Source organism: Peromyscus californicus, unplaced genomic scaffold (assembly GCF_007827085.1).
Source record: "Peromyscus californicus insignis strain IS unplaced genomic scaffold, ASM782708v3 Scaffold_21__1_contigs__length_65335640, whole genome shotgun sequence".
NCBI lineage: Eukaryota > Metazoa > Chordata > Mammalia > Rodentia > Cricetidae > Peromyscus > Peromyscus californicus.
In genome coordinates, this window is record NW_026294514.1 from 35,378,520 (window position 1) to 35,395,488 (window position 16,969).

General features: G+C 42.7%; 1 protein-coding gene across 1 annotated transcript; it reads right to left on the bottom strand.

The window, feature by feature from the left end:
- On the bottom strand, positions 1-12,382 carry Tm4sf20 (transmembrane 4 L six family member 20). The gene is made up of 4 exons (XM_052749259.1): positions 12,200-12,382; positions 6,605-6,670; positions 3,710-3,861; positions 1-1,382 (listed from the first exon to the last, which is right to left on the bottom strand). The coding sequence occupies exons 1-4, from the start codon at positions 12,380-12,382 to the stop codon at positions 1,103-1,105; spliced, it is 681 nt and encodes a 226-aa protein (XP_052605219.1). The 3' UTR covers positions 1-1,102.
- Between the last annotated feature and the right edge of the window lie 4,587 nt (positions 12,383-16,969).

Here is a 16,969-nt window from a genome sequence, read left to right on the forward strand (position 1 = left end):
CACTTTCTAAGGCTGAGTTATTTATTTGTATGTGTGTGTGCATAGTTGCCCTGGAGTCTAGAAGAGGGTCCTGGATCCCTGGAGCTAGCGTTTCAGGCTGCTGTGAGATGCCAGTGTGGCTGCTGGGAAGCAGACTTCAGTTCTCTGCAGGAGGAGTAAGTGCTTGCCCGAGGAGCCATCTCTCCAGCCCACTTTCAAAATCAGAAGCCCAGTAAGATTGAGATAAAAATGGAAATCAATTGCAGGAGTGATAACATTCAGAAAGTTGTAGGTTTTTAGTTTTCTCTGTTCCATAACATATTGATACAATAAATACATTTTGTTACCTTTTAAAGATCAGCATAAATAGAAACCAGCTTTGAAAAGACTGATTTTTTTTCAAGGTATTATCATAAATCATGAAAAGATACAAACAAAAGAAAGAGTAGAATGAATTGCCATGTGCCTATCAGCTAAATACAGCAGTTTTTCTGTCAACTTCAGGTTTGGGGGTAAAGTATTTTAAAAACATGGCCTTCCTCGCTAAACATATAAATATTTCTTAAGACTAAGATACCTACTTCTATAACCATCAAAGTATTGTCAGGTCTAAGAACTTTTTTCAACTCACAGGGAAAAAACAAAAAAGCTTGGCTGTCTTCTCCCCAATACCAACCACTGATGACTTTTTTTTCCATAAAGCATGTACAATATGCTTTATATGTGAAAGGTTGATTTGTTTGTTTTAATGATTTTGACTTTGTTTTTAGTTCTCAACACCCACTAGGGGCAGCTCACAACTGCCAACTGCCCATGACACAGAGTTTCTCTATGTAGTCCTAACTGTCCTGAAACTTGCTCTGTAGACCAGGCTGGCCTCGAACTCAGATTTGCCTGACTCTGCCTCTGAGTGCTGGGATTAAAGGCATGTGCCACTCTGGTCTAGTTTGATAGACTGGTTGTTTTGTAAAGTTGCTTCAGAGACGATTTCAAAACAACTTTTGCACTAAAATGACATGGTGTTCCAGATGATGCTTCATCATTGAACTTATAAAAGCATATATTTTAAATGCAATTTTCAAATTATTCAAAGTACTGATATTCTGGTTTATTACCCTTTAAGCTACACAATTTGACTCCTTCTTCTAGAGACACCACACAGACAGCCAAGGAAACCAATGAGTATCTGACTGAGCCCGAACAGGAGCTCAAGAATTCCAACAAGCAGGAGACTGAGAAATACTGAGAAGTGGAAAATCCTGTGTCTGTCTTCTTCAGAGTTAGAGTTGGGTATGCTCCAGTTATTGATGATGTCACTGATGCTGGAGTTTTTTAAACCAGTAGGAGAAACACAAGAGTCTTGGAAGAACCACTGCAGACTGAAGGATTCAGGATGGAAGTCACTGGGGGGAAAAAGAGAAGGACTAAATGTGCCTGTTAACAAAACAAAAGTCCCAGTATAGTAAGACCCAGTGTACAGTTTTAAAGATTGTGTCCAGAAACCAGAGCTAAGATCTGGTTTTTCCGAGCACATAAGCATAGCCCTAATCTTAAAACCCTTACTCATCACACATTGTATCATTCTCCATAGAACACCTGACCTTAAGGTGAACTACATAAGATGCACGCTCTCCCGTGTCGGGATGAAGATAAATATCAACTCTGTCAGGTATTTGAACCTGTCCCGTGCAGCCGTTCTACTTTCCAAAGGTGGAAAGCGAACAAACATATGCACACAACTAAGCTTTTCACCTAGATCTGCTCTGAGGCCAGGTGAATGGTTTTTAGTCTCAGCATTTCAAACACTTCTGATTAAAATGATATATGCCCCTTCTGACATAAAGCGAGCAGCTTTTAGTCCTAACACATCTGTCTCAAGATGACTTTTGTTTGTTGGCTTTCTTTTATTTTTTGTTTATCAGAATAAAATGGAGTACTCTTAGGGGGTGCACATTTCTAGATTCCCAACAACTGACTTTGGACCTGAGAAAATAACAGTATTTCCACACATAGCCTGTGAGACTATGGATTTGCTGAGACTACAGGATTGCCCTATTGTATTGGCCTCCTCAGCTAGACTGGGAGGGGCTATCTCAGTGCTGCTGTCCTCAAAGCTTGGACTGCGACCCACTATATCGGTAGACTGTTGTCAGCCCTTGAGGGTTAAATGTGTACAGTAGCTGTGGTTGGGAGTTCAGATTGTCCCTACTAGTAAAGAAATTCCTTTGGGAATTCACAATAACTGCTATACAAATTTTGACTTTTTAAAAAGTAGGTAATGGGTAAAAAATAGTTGTTTGACAAAAGTATAAAAGTTAAATCTGGTGGATTTCCCAAACTAAATAGCTAATTAAAGGTAGCTAATGGATTAGATTGGTCTTCTGTTTCTGCAAGTTATGCCTAAATTCAGCCACAGAATTGTCTCAATGGACCATGTATACATAACTTCCAATGTAATACATTGCTACATGACTTAAATATTTTTATTTCTGTCTATAAGTACATAACATGACCACAAGTACCTACTAGCTGCTGTTTCTTGTGTTTTATTTTTTTTTAAGTTTCAAAAGTAAAGGGCTAGGGTGGTGCCTCCATGAATAAAGCACTCGCTGGGAAAGCCTGAGGGTCAGAGTTCGAATTTCCAGCACCCATATAAGAAAACAAGAAGATAGGGTAGCCCCCTGTAATCCCAGCACTGGGGAAGGCTAGCAAGGGAGTCCCTGAAGCAAGCTGGCTGTCTGAGTCATCAGGCTCCAGGTTGAGTGAGAGCCCCTGCCTTGGTAAATAAAGTGGAGAAAAATTAAGGACACCTATCATCAAGCTCTGGCTTCCTTATGCGTTGGCACACATGTGCACATCTGTCCACACGCATACCAACAAACATTGCAAACTCATGAACACCATACACAAAATGAAACCATCTGTGATTTACAAATTTAGTGGTTAATTAGGGACTGGTGGGATGGCTCAGCTGTTTAGAGCACATACTGTCCTTCCAGAGGACCCAAGTTTAGTTATCAACACCCACTAGGGGCAGCTCGCAATTGCCAACTGCCCATGACTCTGATTCTACAGGAATCCATCACCTGTGGCCTCTGTAGATACTACATTCACAGTACAAAACACACAATAATAATGATAATAATAGTAATATAATAATAATAATAGGGCCTGGAGAGATGGTTCAACAATTAAGCACTCTTGTTGCTCTTGCAGTGGACCTGGGTTTAGATCTCAGCATCCACAAAAAAAAAAAAAATGCGTAACTCCAGTTCCAGGTACAGTGCCCTCTTCTGGCCTCTGTGGGTACTGTACAAATGTGAGACATTTGAATGTAGACAAAACACTCACACGCATAAAAATTAACTTTAAAAAAATTAGTGCAGACATGTAGAACGTAAATGTTCCCCTCACTCACCCATTACTATTCCCAATGATTTAAATCAAGTATATATTCCCAGAACTTTTAAGAGACATCCACATGTAACCATGAATTTTTACAAGACAAGTATAAGCCACCTGAGATCAACTAGACCATTTCGGTGAGACCATACCTAGAGCATTTGGGTTGTGGTAGCCCCTCCACTTCTTTGTGAGACGTTACCTATTTGTATTCATTTACCAAGTCCCTAAGAATGTTTGTCCCAGAAGTCAGAACAGAGAAAAGCCCAGCGTGGTGCATCATAACCAGGTGCAGCTATGCGAGGCAACGAGACAAAACGCTACTCACCTTAAGTTTTTCAATGAGAATTCACAAGAGACGGTGCTGTTGGCTTGAGAGCTACAAATAAGAGGACCTTGCGAGAGAGCCTGGAGTGATACCAACATGCAATACACCGCACCAATGATTGTGATTACACTTAAGAGCGATGAAAGAAACATCTGGAAAACAAAGCGGGGACATTTGCACACGTCATTTATATGTCCTGCATCTGTTTCAAGGTATACAGCAGTATCGTGTAGCACTTACTGTCTTACTACTTAGTTCCTGACTACAGTTCTTCACTCAGTCTGTGCTCCTAGATTTCCACCCCCCTTATTTGTAGATATATATATATATATATGGATATGGTATTTGTACATGTTTTTGTGTGTGTGTGTTCTGCACATGCGTGTGTGTTCACGTGTGTGCGTAGGGGTGGGGGGCAGTAAACTAGAGGTTGATGTCGGGTGTCTTCCCTTACCAGTTCATTCCCCACCTTATTTTTGAGACAGCATCTCTCACTGAACCTGGAGCTCAACCATTTGGCTAGGCTGGCCAGCCAGTGAGTTCCGGCACCTCCCTTTCTGCCCCTCTGACACTGGGGTTATAGGCAGATTGCACTGTACCTAACCTTTATGGGAATCCTAGGGATCCAAACTCCGACCCTCATGCTCATATGTAAGACATTTTACTGACTGAGCCATCTCCCTAGCCCCATATGGTCCTGAGTCTCCAGGCTGCAGTTTGATTAGATGTGGGTTTATAAAAGGGGCAGAGACCAAAGTCTGCTGTTGAATTACAGTTGTCAAAAGATGATTGTGCTTGTCAATGTCTTGTCAATGTCAAAATCTCAACTTTCATATTCTGGGTTTGTTTTTTTTCCTTCTGGCCACTGAAACCTGGTTCTTCCTTCCTGTTGTATATAGTTCTTCTAACTACATTGAACCTCCACTAGACCTTAACCACCTAAAGCTTGGTTTCTGGGCTCTTGGCTCCCAATTCTTCCATCCATATTTGGCCGATGGTCTAAGTGGCCAGTGGCCAACATCCTGAAGTAATCAGTCAGCAGGGTGGAGAGCACAACTGCTCAGCTCTGCACACTGAAGTGGGCATTTTGCTATTGGGGCCCTTCCAAGGCAGGATGAGATGAGTCAGCATCGCTGGTCTCCAGCCATCATATGCTAGTATCACTCCATTCTCCCAGTCCAGTATGACAACTAAAAGCCATCTCAACAATGCCACATGCCCCTTTGGGGTAGGGGTGGAGGGTCTAAATCTACCCACAGTCGAAAATACCATGGAGGGAAAGTTTGTGCCTTTCATGAATCCGAGTCACACAAACAGATAAAATGTGGAATTTGGCAAAAAAAAAAAAAAAGAAAGTTAATGTTGAATGTGTTTTTTTCAAAATTTAATTTTTGTGTTTCACAAAGTTGTTAGTGATTATGATTATTTCAAAGTCAAAAATGGAGCAAGAGAACACTTTCCTTTCCTTACGGAAAACTATTAGCTCCTGAGCATTGTGTATTGTGTCCTTCAGACCCTTGATGAATAGGCAGGTATGTTGAAACCTTCCTAGATCTATGTGTGTTCTCATCTAAATGGGAACCATTGATTTAAAACCTTTATGCTGAGCTCAGCCCCATGTATTGATTGTGGTGCTTCTCATTGGTTTACCCCTGCCTTAGAGAATTAGACCTTACCCCCCTAACCCCCCTGCCACCTGCATTCATGGTGTAAATAGTGTAAGAACTGAAATTGGGAGTCCAGTGGGCTTGATTAGAAAATACTTACTGTGCTACCCTGGTGAATTATTTCCGTTTTTTTGTTTTGTTTTGTTTCTGACTACTAGTGTTTTGATCAACAACAAGATCTCTCAGACATCATGGTCTTTAATTCCATCACTCAGGAGACAGGCAGGTGGATCTCTGCAAGTTCAAAGCCAGCTCAGTCTACATAGTGAGTTCCAGGACAGCCAGGGCTATAGCAAGAGAGCCCGTCTTAACAAAACAAACAACTCCCCATCAAATTAATTAATTATTAATTAAAATAAACTATGATGTGACCATTGCCCACATTAGAGTTTTGAGGAATTAAGGTATGGTAGGTATTAAATGTTTGAAAAATAATTGATGTCTCCTTTAAGAACTTCAAGAATTAAGCCGGGCTGTGGTAGCGCACGCCTTTAATCCCAGCACTCGGGAGGCAGAGCCAGGCGGATCTCTGTGAGTTCGAGGCCAGCCTGGACTACCAAGTGAGTCCCAGGAAAGGCGCAAAGCTACACAGAGAAACCCTGTCTCGAAAAACCAAAAAAAAAAAAAAAAGAACTTCAAGAATTAAAGTTGGAACTAAGTGCAATTAACCTAGCAAACTAATCTTTCCATTGGTACTAAAAAACTGAGGCCGCATTTGCTCTAAGCATTTTATATACTACTCAAAACAGGTATTTTAATATTATGAAGTTGATTACAGTTCTGGATGTGACATAAATCCTCATTTGAAAAGCTTCTGCTTCTTTAGGTGAACTGAAATTTGAGGAAAGGGCCAAAGGCTGGTTCCAAAGCTAGATGTTTGTTGTTTGTTTGTTTGTTTGTTTGTTTGTTTGTTTTGGGGGGGTGTTCTCCATGTAACAGCTCTGGCTGTCCTGGAACTAGCTCTGTAGACCCGGCTGGCCTCGAACTCACAGAGATCTGCCTGCCTCTGCCTCCCAAGTGCTGGGATTAAAAGCATGCGCCACCACTGCCTGGCTCAAAGCTAAATTTCTTGGGGGAAAAGAAAAGCTGTCTTCTCACTCTTTAGCTGACTGGTTAACAAACCCCGACAGCATTTGTCCAAGACTGAGGCCCAGCCCAGGTGCTGATGGCTCAGCTGCCCTTGGCTGTTCATGTGCTTCTGCCCCCAAGCCCCCTGCTCCTTACTCACCCCTGTCTTGTTATTGCAGCACGCTCTTTTTCTCGAAGCCAAGGACATCGTTGTTGCTGGGATGGCCTGGAAAGAACGTCACAGGAGTGATGAGTACTCTTTCCTCTCACCAGATGCAAACCCAGTCGTCACCACCTTCCATTTACTACCCCTTGGGGAAACGCAGGGTTCAGGAGAGCAAAATCTTCCTGATTTCAGGAGAGGGAATCGGGCAGTGTCCATGTGTTGTGAACCTTAGCATCAGTTTCCACCATAAGGACTGAAAGGGTGAGAACTGAGATAGCAGTTATGCAGCTTCCCGTCTCCCGTTTTCTCGGAGTCAGCTATAGCCGCCTGGATTTTAAGCAGCAGAGGATAGCTTATGAAGGCATGAGTTTCCGAAGGAATCTTAAAGAGTTGGTTCTATCACCCAGAATTTATCTTTGCATCCTCTCTTTCCCATTCCACCTTTCTTTCTCTCCCCTCTTTTTTCTCCCCTCCCTCTTCCTTCTCAAATTGCTACAACCTGCAGCCACATCGAATTTCCCGTAAGTTAAGCAAGTCAATCTGGGAAGATCAGAAAATTGACATTTTTGTTTGCCTGGCATTTGGCAGGGGCTAATTCACCATCACTCCCCCGTGCCTTGCTTTCTACACCCCTGGCCACCAGCATCCTGCCAGTCTCCTCCAGCCTATATGTGAGAATGACAGTTGGTCCCACATGCTCCTTCCCGCTCCTGTACCCCTAATATGTCCTGATTTTACTTTGCACTGGTATTTAGAAGTCTTTGGGTTTTTTGTTTGCTTGTTTGTTTGTGACAAAAGCTTACTGTGTAGCCTTGGCTGGCCTAGAACTTGCTGTGTAGACCAGGCTGGCTTCAAACTCGCTCCCGAGTGCTAGGAATAAAGACAGGCAGAAGTCTGGTGTATATTGCATTCTGTACTGCTGAGGAGAGCTGTACATGGTATCATATTCTTAAGAGTTAGTTTCCTATTTTTAAAAAGAATTAGATGTCAGCTATGACTAGAATCTCTTAACTAGGAGTTTTATGACTAGAAACTCTAAACGAGGAGTTTTGTACCATCGAAGGACAGATGTCAGTTGCTTCCTTTCCCTTGTGAATTTTTAGCTGTGATGGGTTTTAGCTGTTTCAGCCACACCTGCTTCCCACCCCCCCCACCCCCCCGCCCCCAGACCTAGCACCCTTGCTCACGACATGCTCCCTCTAATGGTTCCTTCCCCTGTTTTCTTCCAAAGCCACATCTACCTTTGTGTTTTCTAGAACGGATTTATGCCTCTCACAAGGCAGCTTTCCCAATACGTGTCACCCCATCCTATCACAGGCTGACTCCATGTCACTTTGTGTTGCTGCCAAGCTTGGCTTATCCGTTGAATACGGATGCCTTCCTAATTCAGAAGCTGCACATACACACATGGCTGCCCAGCCACCCTCTACATAGCTGAAAGCCCAGAGGAAAAGGGAAAAGAAATCTTTGTCAACATTATACACTAAGCTTTTTTCAGTTGTTTCAGAAGACACTGCTTCTGATCTTTCATAACACATCACATAGAACAGGAACTGGTGAATTTGCATTTCTTGCCCCTGTCGCTTCATTTTATAAAGAAAGTTTTATTGGAACCCTACTCATTTGCATATTATCTATGGACTTTCGTAAAAAAAAAAAAAAAAAAGGTAGGGTTGCAAAGTTGGTAATTCCTAAGCATATTTGAATGCATGAGGTTTTATGAAATTCAGTCTTGCTTCTTCTTGTTTTTATAAATAATTACTATTCATTTTCTTGATGGGAACCCATGCTTTCCATCAGTGTTAGAAAGTGTACAGTTTCATAAAGGAAGTACATAAGAGCCTTAGATAGTTAAAAGTTGTGATAGAAGTCAAGCTTTGGGGATCCCTCTAGGCTCTTGAACATGAAAGCAACATGCAAAGCCATAGCTCAGGGTGAACACAGAAGCCCTGTTTTGTAAAGCTTTTGCATGCAATCTAATCTGTTTGTGCCGTTTGCTTCCCACTAAGATTTGAAATAACTCCCTTTGACAAATTACCCCTATGTAATGAGTAAAATCAATAAGAAGAATGATTGAGATCTGGCTTATAGTTAACTTATATAAAGTAAAAGAGTTTTTCTGTTCATGTTTTTCAAGGAACATTTAAAAATGTTTTTGATGCTTGACCAAGTAACATTTATATTGACGTCCCCTCCCTTAGTAGATAATGTTCAAGATAATTACGTGATGTTTTACTTGGCTACAGTTTCAAAAGATAAAAAGGGTCACCTCTGATTTGGGTTGGTCCTAAAACCATAAATGATCTCATAAAGTAATCAGTAATGAGCCCCAGAGTTTATATTATATGCAGTTTCCTATAAAAAACCCCTCATTTCTGAAGTGATCCCAATTTGAAATGTAGCAACATCCAAAGGAGTTAAGGACTCTGACCATATGCTCAGCACCCTTAATGACTCCTTCTTTACAAACTGTCCTACAGAAGTTAGAATTTTCACAGATGTCATGAAGGACTAATTTCCCCTAAAAAAGATATGCTTCCTCCTTTTTTGCACAGCCAAGGATCATGAAAATATGCTTGCCTTCAGAACACTGCCGTCATCTACCTGTTTGCTTGTGGGCTAGCCTCCAGTCTGAGGGTCTCCCTATGAAGAGCGTCAGACTTTTCCATGTGTTTGATGCTTTAATGATCTCTGGTTAATATTTATTGGGGAAGCAAGGTAGACTTAGCTGTGGTACAAGGAGTCCAGATTTGCTGAAGTGTTTCACAGGTGTGTAGACCTTTCTATGATTCAGCTTCCTGGTCCTTTTACTTTATGGTTCTTTATCTTTGACCTCTGTGGGCCTGAGCCAGGGATTGAGGACTCTGGTATTCGACTAGCTTTGGCATTAGATAAATCTAGAATTGGGCTTCACACCCATTGTGTGACCTTGCTAACATTCTCAGCCTTCTGTTTTCTGGTCTGTAAAGTACAAGTGGTAATTGCAGCCCATATGATTGTTGAGCTGAAACTAGGCAGCATGGTATTGGGCCGAAGAGTTGACACCCAGCAGGATGTCAACAAATGAAAACTTTCTGTCTCTCTGTCCTTCTTGGTCTGTCTAGTTTCTCCCCTGGCTCCTTGCTTTCTCTAAAATAAGAGCACAGGAGATACCCAGTGCTCTTTAATATTTGTAACAAATCTTTAAAATATTCTCTCCTGTGTTTTGAGCAATGCCAATTCATATCTAGAGATAGCTGAGTTTCTCTAAACGTCATCTGGGACACTCTGGGAGCTTTGCAGCCAGGGCTGAGATGCTCTTGGCCAGCTTCTGACTCTGCTTACACCAGGTACGGAGAAGGCCAGCCCTGCTGAGGGAACCTTCTAGAAGACTGGATGCAGGCCTGATGCTTGGCTGTTGCTTCACACTGCTCAGCCTGGAAGCTGGCACGGCAGTTAGAAGAGGAAGCCCAGATTTTACGAAAAGCTTTTCCTGTGGCTGTGTCTACCTGAAACAGATGGCTGGATCACTCCTGTTGTCAGAGGAAAAGAAGCCATCAGCCTGTGGGGAAGGCTTTTTGAATGGCTTTGCCATGCCAGATAGGTTCAAAGGGCACAGTGTATATGTAAAGTTTAATGTACTGTGGCCAAAGAGGTTTTGTTGCTTAGGGATTTTGTTTTGTTTTGGTTGGTTGGCTGTTTGGGATTTTTTTGTTTGGTTGGTTGGTGGGTTAGTTAGTTGGTTGGTTGGTTGGGTTTTTTGAGACCCAGTGTCATATAGACCGGGTGACTTGAGACTTGCAATCCTCTGACCTCAGTCCCAGCTCTAAGAATGTTTTTATGATAGGGCTGGAGAGATGGCTCACAGGTTAAGAGCACTGACTGCTCTTCCAGAGGTCCCGAGTTCAATTCCCAGCAACCACATGGTGGTTGACAACCATCTGTAATGAGATCTGGTGCCCTCTTCTGGCATGCAGGCATACATGCAGGCAGTACACTGTATACATAATAAATGAATAAATAAATAAATCGTTAAAAAAAAAGAATGTTTTTATGTAAGCTTAAGGAGAAACCTAGTGGCAGTAAACTGATCCTCACTAGGAATTAGTGACCCATAGGTGGGAGAGATGGCTCAGGGATAAAGAGCACTTACTGCTCTTACCAAGGGCCCAAGTTTGGTTCCCAGCACCCACATCAGGAGGCTCACAACTGCCTGCAACTGCCTGTAAAACACATATATAAATATTATGATTCAAAGCTGGGAATGTCTGTGCACTCCTGTAAGCACAACAAGATCCTGGGTTGGGTAGAGAAGGGGAGAGAAAAAGAGTGAAATGAGGAAGGGGTAAGACTTCCTCCAATCACTAGTGATCCAAGTGGAGAACTCCTCTTTTACGTTCTGAGTTTCTTTAAAAGTTACTTCCATGTTTCCTTATCTGCAAAACCCTAGTAATGTCAACATTTACAGTTCTCCCCCCCCCCCCCCCCCATTTCTCTGGCACTAACTAGATCACTGATGCATCTGTACAAGTGATAGGACAAACAAACAAGCTCCTAGGTGCTGAATTGTCGGTTTCAGCATCCCTAATCCCATGATACAGACACCAAAACAGAGCCCTGGGACAAGTGACTGGGTTGCGGTAATATACCAGAGACAGGCCTGTCGTCTCTCACATTCTTCCAGATCCGAAAATTGGACTCTACAAGTGGGTTCTACCCAGAATGGCTGCATCGGAATTCCGAGGGGAAAATGGAAACCTGACTCCTCACTGCTCTGCTGGCTCATTGTGAAGAACACTCACGGGTTCGATGTCGGACCACTCTGCATCAGATCCCAACAGAGAAGGTCCATTCACCATCATCAAACTATAAAACCCTATGGCATTCTGGGATCTGTGTAATAGCCAAAAGCAAAAAGTCTGTGAGGTCAGAGAGTGTCTCAGTTGCCTTTCTATTGCTGTGATAAAACACTGTGACTGTGGCTAAGCAGCTTATAAAAGAGGCCCAGGATTTCAATAGCTGTGCCTTAGGCCAGCTCCCCTGAGAAGCAGGCTAAGCCTCACTGTGCTGTCTCAAGACTTCCCATGTGCAGAAGTGTTTCTCATTCCCATCGAGCAACTTCCCACTACTGCGGCATTCCTTATAAATGCCTAGAAATCAGAATGGTACAAAGGAAAAGATGAGGCCATGAATTTTAAAATGCCCCCCCCCCCAGAGCTGGGGGTGTAACTTAGTGGCTTAGAATGTTGTAGAGCCCTGAGTTCCATCCCCAGGACCACATTTTAAAAAAAGAAAAGAAAAAATCCTTAATCTGAAATAAGAAAATTCCTAAGTGTCATCCTACCTGTGAAGGAATGTGTTAGGTAATGACCTAACCACCTTCCATCAACTTCTTTTTGCTTTTGCCTTAAGGTCTCTAGGATGGACCACAGTTTTCTTTATGTAAATTATCATTCTTCACAATATAACAGCATAAATCAGTGGTAACCCTACATTCCTACCCATATCCTATGAAGACATAGTTGGCTGCAAGGTTGAAAGTCACACTTAAAGACACGGATAAAAACTGGTGCATCCGTCTCCAAGTCAAGCCAAATAAGTATTACTCACCAGTGCACCGGCTCCTATAATTCCTGGTAACCACCACTCATAGCAAGAGATGGGGTTTTGAGAAGCCGAATCTCCCTCCACTAAGCTGATACCCAGAGGAATACAATTGATAACTACTCCTAGAATAATCAGAATCAGCAGGCTGAAGCCATTGCAGGACGTCCACCCCTCACAGCACGTCATGGTTGTCCTGGTTCAGTTAGAAACGTCCTCCAAGTGTCTGGGCTTTGTGGAGCTGGCTGGCCTTTTATCCCAGGGTTCTGGTTAAAGTTTAGCACTTATGAAAAATTAGTTTCGGAAAGCAGTTCAGAGTCCAGTAGGCCAGGACGTTATGAGGATTATGACGGGAACCAATAATCATTTTATGTTATGATAGGATGAAGGAAAACAGACAGAAAAAAAAATCCATGGTTGCTGTGTGATGAATTTACACATAAATATAGTGAGTAAAACTGACAAAAATGGACTTGTGTGGCATAACTCCTCTAAAATATTTCTTTACTGAAATGCCTTATAAGATGTAGAAAGACAAGTATATCCAATTAGAATAAACTACTTTTCATAATTCAATATTATTGTTATATGTGAAGTATTCTTATTTTTGGAGTAAGAATATGAACATGTATAAGATTAGGAAAATATTTCTCCTCTACAAATATTTCTGATTATTCTAAACATTAGCATTCCATTCCTGACTGTTTGCCCACATACAGCATCTTGGATGCTGAATTATTCCAGTCTTGTAAAGTAGATATTTGGTACACAGCCCACCTATGACCCATCTCTTTCTCTAAACCCGCCCCTTCAAAGCCCGCCAAACACAGCTCCTCCCCCAGAAAGGCTAAAGAACACTCCCACAGGGTATAAACTCAGAAAAATTTGGCTAATGTCATTAGAAGGAAAGTGATCAAATATGGAAACCATGGCAAAAGCAGTGGGCGAGACAATGGAGCAGGGATGATGGTGTCTGGCTTTATTCAAATCTTGAACCACATACCACAGTTCCTCTTTCTAGACTGTGGCGCCACGCTTTCTCCTACTCACTTGTGAGTCTCTCCTGGAAAGACTCAATCAACTGGGAGAAACTTCAGATGCTTTCAGAGTGGCCACCATAGCCAACAGGAGGCTGCGCTGACGGTGGGTCCACAAAGGGCCCACATGAGCAGCAGCAGCATCTGGATCCAGGCTCCCACATGTCCTGACGCCACGTTTTAAAATGCAGCAATGGCTTCTGCTCTCATGGTTGCCTAAACTGGGCTTTCCAATTCTGTCTGATTCGGTTTGCTGCGTCGGCAGAGAGGCCTTCAGGAGGCCTAAAACTTATCATTTACAAAGAATGACTACAGACCTGTACTAGAGTCTCATAAATAAATTACCCTTTCCTCCTCTTTTTAGTTAGTTTCTATTTTTCTGCAACCAAGAGAGCTAAAGCCAAAAGCTACTAAAGCCAATTATTGGAAAGTACATGGCATGACAAAATCAGCAGGAGTCCAGATGTTCAGAAGAAAGAAGTTTATTCAAATGGGCTGGGAACCAGTGTTTCGTCAGGCTTTTAAAGGGGCTAAAATTTGACCAGAGAGTGATGAGAAAAGCATTCTTGTAACCATGTCAGCCACTCACAAAAAAAAATCAAAATTCTTCTGCCCGTGTCAAGTGAGAAGAGATGCCATTGAGAAATTCTGTCTGCAAAATTGCTAAAAAGGCCAGAGGAAAGGCTGGGGGCTTTGCTCATCTGCAGGAAGCCTTCCCAGGCTACAACAACTGGACTATTGAAAGGGAGCTGCTGCCTCTGCTGCTTTCAGAAAGGCAGAGAAATCAAGCCACTGCTCCTGGAACAGTGAAGTTCAAACACTCCGATTTAGGTGCAGGTTGGGAGACCACTGTTTTCATCAGCACCCTACCACACACTCTAGCCTGGTGACTGAACCCTGGAACACTGACCTAATTATTGTCACTTCAACTGCAACTTGAGATCTGTGAAACTGTCATTGGAACCACAAAACACAGAAGACTCAGTGTCCGCCATGTTCCTTTTCAACAGCAAGAGAAAGGAGCAAGTTTAGCTTGTATTGCTTTCTGTATCTCTCAGAGGTCCTTCTAGTCATTGCGTATCCAGATTCCAGATGCAGAAGACCCTGGGGCAAGTGTCACCTTTGTGGTACAGGAAGGACAAGTAGGAAGACACTGAAAAGGATAAGAAACAAGACTGTTCACCGCAATCACCATAGCGATCTCATCTAGGTTATAACATCAGATCCCTTGAAAACAATTTGAACCACGCTTAATATTTTTAAAACAAGTCAGGACTCTCCAGCTCCTACTATCTTTTCTAGCCTATCTCTGGGAAGTTCCATGCAATGTAAAGGGTTTGCATGATGTCAAGCCAGGTCTGAACCATGCAGTCTGCTGCCTGACCTGTTGAACTACTCCAGCAAGAATTCAAGGGGTAGGAATAAGTAGTAAACACTCACCAAAGTTGCCTTAGCATGTCTCCTGAAATAGTCTTGACAGAGTTTGAGCTACATATGACACACATAACTAGCCACTGATTTTTATGAATTTTATGAATATATACATATGAATTTTCCTCTCATATTATTATACAGCTCCACAGTATGTGTTTCCCAGCTCTGCCCACTTACAGCTAAATAAGACCATGTTACTACTTCAAACCAATAGGAAGAGAGGGAAAAAAAGTCATGTCACTTTCAAGACAAAATGCTTTGCAAAGGACTAGGCTTTACCTACCTTGCTCTCCACCATAGACTGGGAACAACTAAGCTATCTCAGAGGTCATACATTGACCAGGTCAGCACCTTCTTCAAACCTAAATCTTGAATAACTAATTGGAGAGCAGGTCCCTTGGCCCATATTCCTTACTGCCCACTTAAAGCTACCCAGAATTATTGACATCAGGCAGAAAAACTTCTATTCGATTGACTCATTGTATGTTTTTGTGTCTATTTGTTTCAGTAGCTTGCATTTCCCTAATTATATTCAGTGTCAAAACTTTTCTATCATTTGTTGTTGTCATTTTTGAGACAAGGTTTCTCTGTGTGTAGCCTTGGCTGTCCTAGAACTTGCTCAGTATACTAGACTGGCCTTGAACTCACAGAGATATGCCTGCCTCTGCCTCCCAAGGTCCTGGGAATAAAGGTGTGTATCACCACCACCTGGCTAACCTTTGTTTATCTTATAACCTTCCTGGAGTTCAAAATCTGTGTTGTCAACATAGTCACCAAGAAAATCAAACCAAAGACAGTGAAACACAATATTTTTCTATTGTTTTATTGATAAATTATATTGGGGGAAACACTTTTAAGTCAAGACACATGCAGTATACAACCAATGTAAGCAGATGTACAAGTACAGGTGTTCCATCAAAGGTAAACATTTCAAAATAATAGAATACGTTCTTTCTTCCTGTTATTATTGTTATTATTATTTTGGTTTTTTGAGACAGGATTTCTTTGTGCAACAGTTCTGGCTGTCCTGGAACTTGCTTTGTAGAGCAGGCTGGCCTCGAACTTAGAAATCCACCTACCTCTGCCTCCTGAGTGCTGGGATTAAAGGCATGTGCCACCATCACCAGCTTAGAATACATTCTTTCATTCAGCTGAGATTGTTAATGTGAATTTTCTGGACCTTCATGAACTTTGCCCTGTTTTCATTACAATGCAGATTATAATTGGTGGTGGATTTTTAAAATGGGAACACATTATAATGCTCCCAGTATTCAAGTTATATATGTGATGTGAGTATCAGCTAAAGATGAATTAAATCTTCAAAGTGTAAAGGTAGAAGGACCATGAGTTCAGTTTTAAGAACTCAATAGATGTATCTGCTATTAAAGTTGAAAAGGTCTTTAGAGATTCTGAGTTCAACTTTATTATTTCATAGATAAATGAACACAATTCAGAGAGGCTGACTTCTTTATCTATGGTTAGGTGTCTCCAGCAGAGCACAGACTTATTTTAGCCTTCTTTCTAATCAGGTCTCTTTCTATGAAACCCCACAGCTTGATATGTAGGTGAAGTGGGAGGGATTACAGTAAGTACTGTCTAATGTATGTATGTATGAATGTAAGTATCTATGTATATGAGCCTGGATCCTGCCAGCACCTGCCCGGGGGCCAGCAGCCTTCCTAGCAGCAGCACTTCTTGCAGCCACACTTCTGCTGGCAGCAGCACTTCTGCTGGCAACAGCCCTTCCCACAGCCACAGCCACAGGAGCCACAGCCACAAGAGCGGCAGCAGGTGCGGCGGCAGCAGCAGACCACAGGGGTGCAGCAGCCACAGCAGCCACAGCAGCGACCACAGCCGCAGCCACAACCACCACAGCCACAGCCACCACAGCCACAGCAGCCACCACAACAGCCACAACAGCCAACCCGGTAGCACCTGCAGGTGGTACAGCTGTTGCAGCCCCCACAGCCGCCACAACCTCCACAGCCACAGCTGCCACAGCTGCCACAGCCACCACAGCCGCCACAGCCGCCACAACTTCCACAACCTCCACAGCCTCCACAACCTCCACAGCCACAGCTGCCACAGCCACCACAGCTGCCACAGCCACCGCAACCCATGGTTTCAGGAGAGAGGACTCAGGTCAAATGAGCAGAAAAGTGACTTGGGAGAAGAGAGGATGGTCTGATGCCGCCTTCTGCTGGGAGCAGGGCTTATATACCATCTCTGGGCAAGCATCACCCAAGCACATGATTTCTATTGTTTATCTCAGCTTCCTGGAGAGAATTCTTCAGCACCAAAGATT

Bases quoted from the DNA above. Each gene is read 5' to 3' on its own strand.
- Tm4sf20 (XM_052749259.1), bottom strand. From the start codon at position 12,382: ATGACGTGCTGTGAGGGGTGGACGTCCTGCAATGGCTTCAGCCTGCTG. The intron at 6,671-12,199 runs GTGAGTAATACT...CGTTCTTTCCAG, and splicing joins TTATAGGAGCCGGTGCACTG to GCCATCCCAGCAACAACGAT. The intron at 1,383-3,709 runs GTGAGTAGCGTT...TTTTCCCCCCAG, and splicing joins TTCTCATTGAAAAACTTAAG to TGACTTCCATCCTGAATCCT.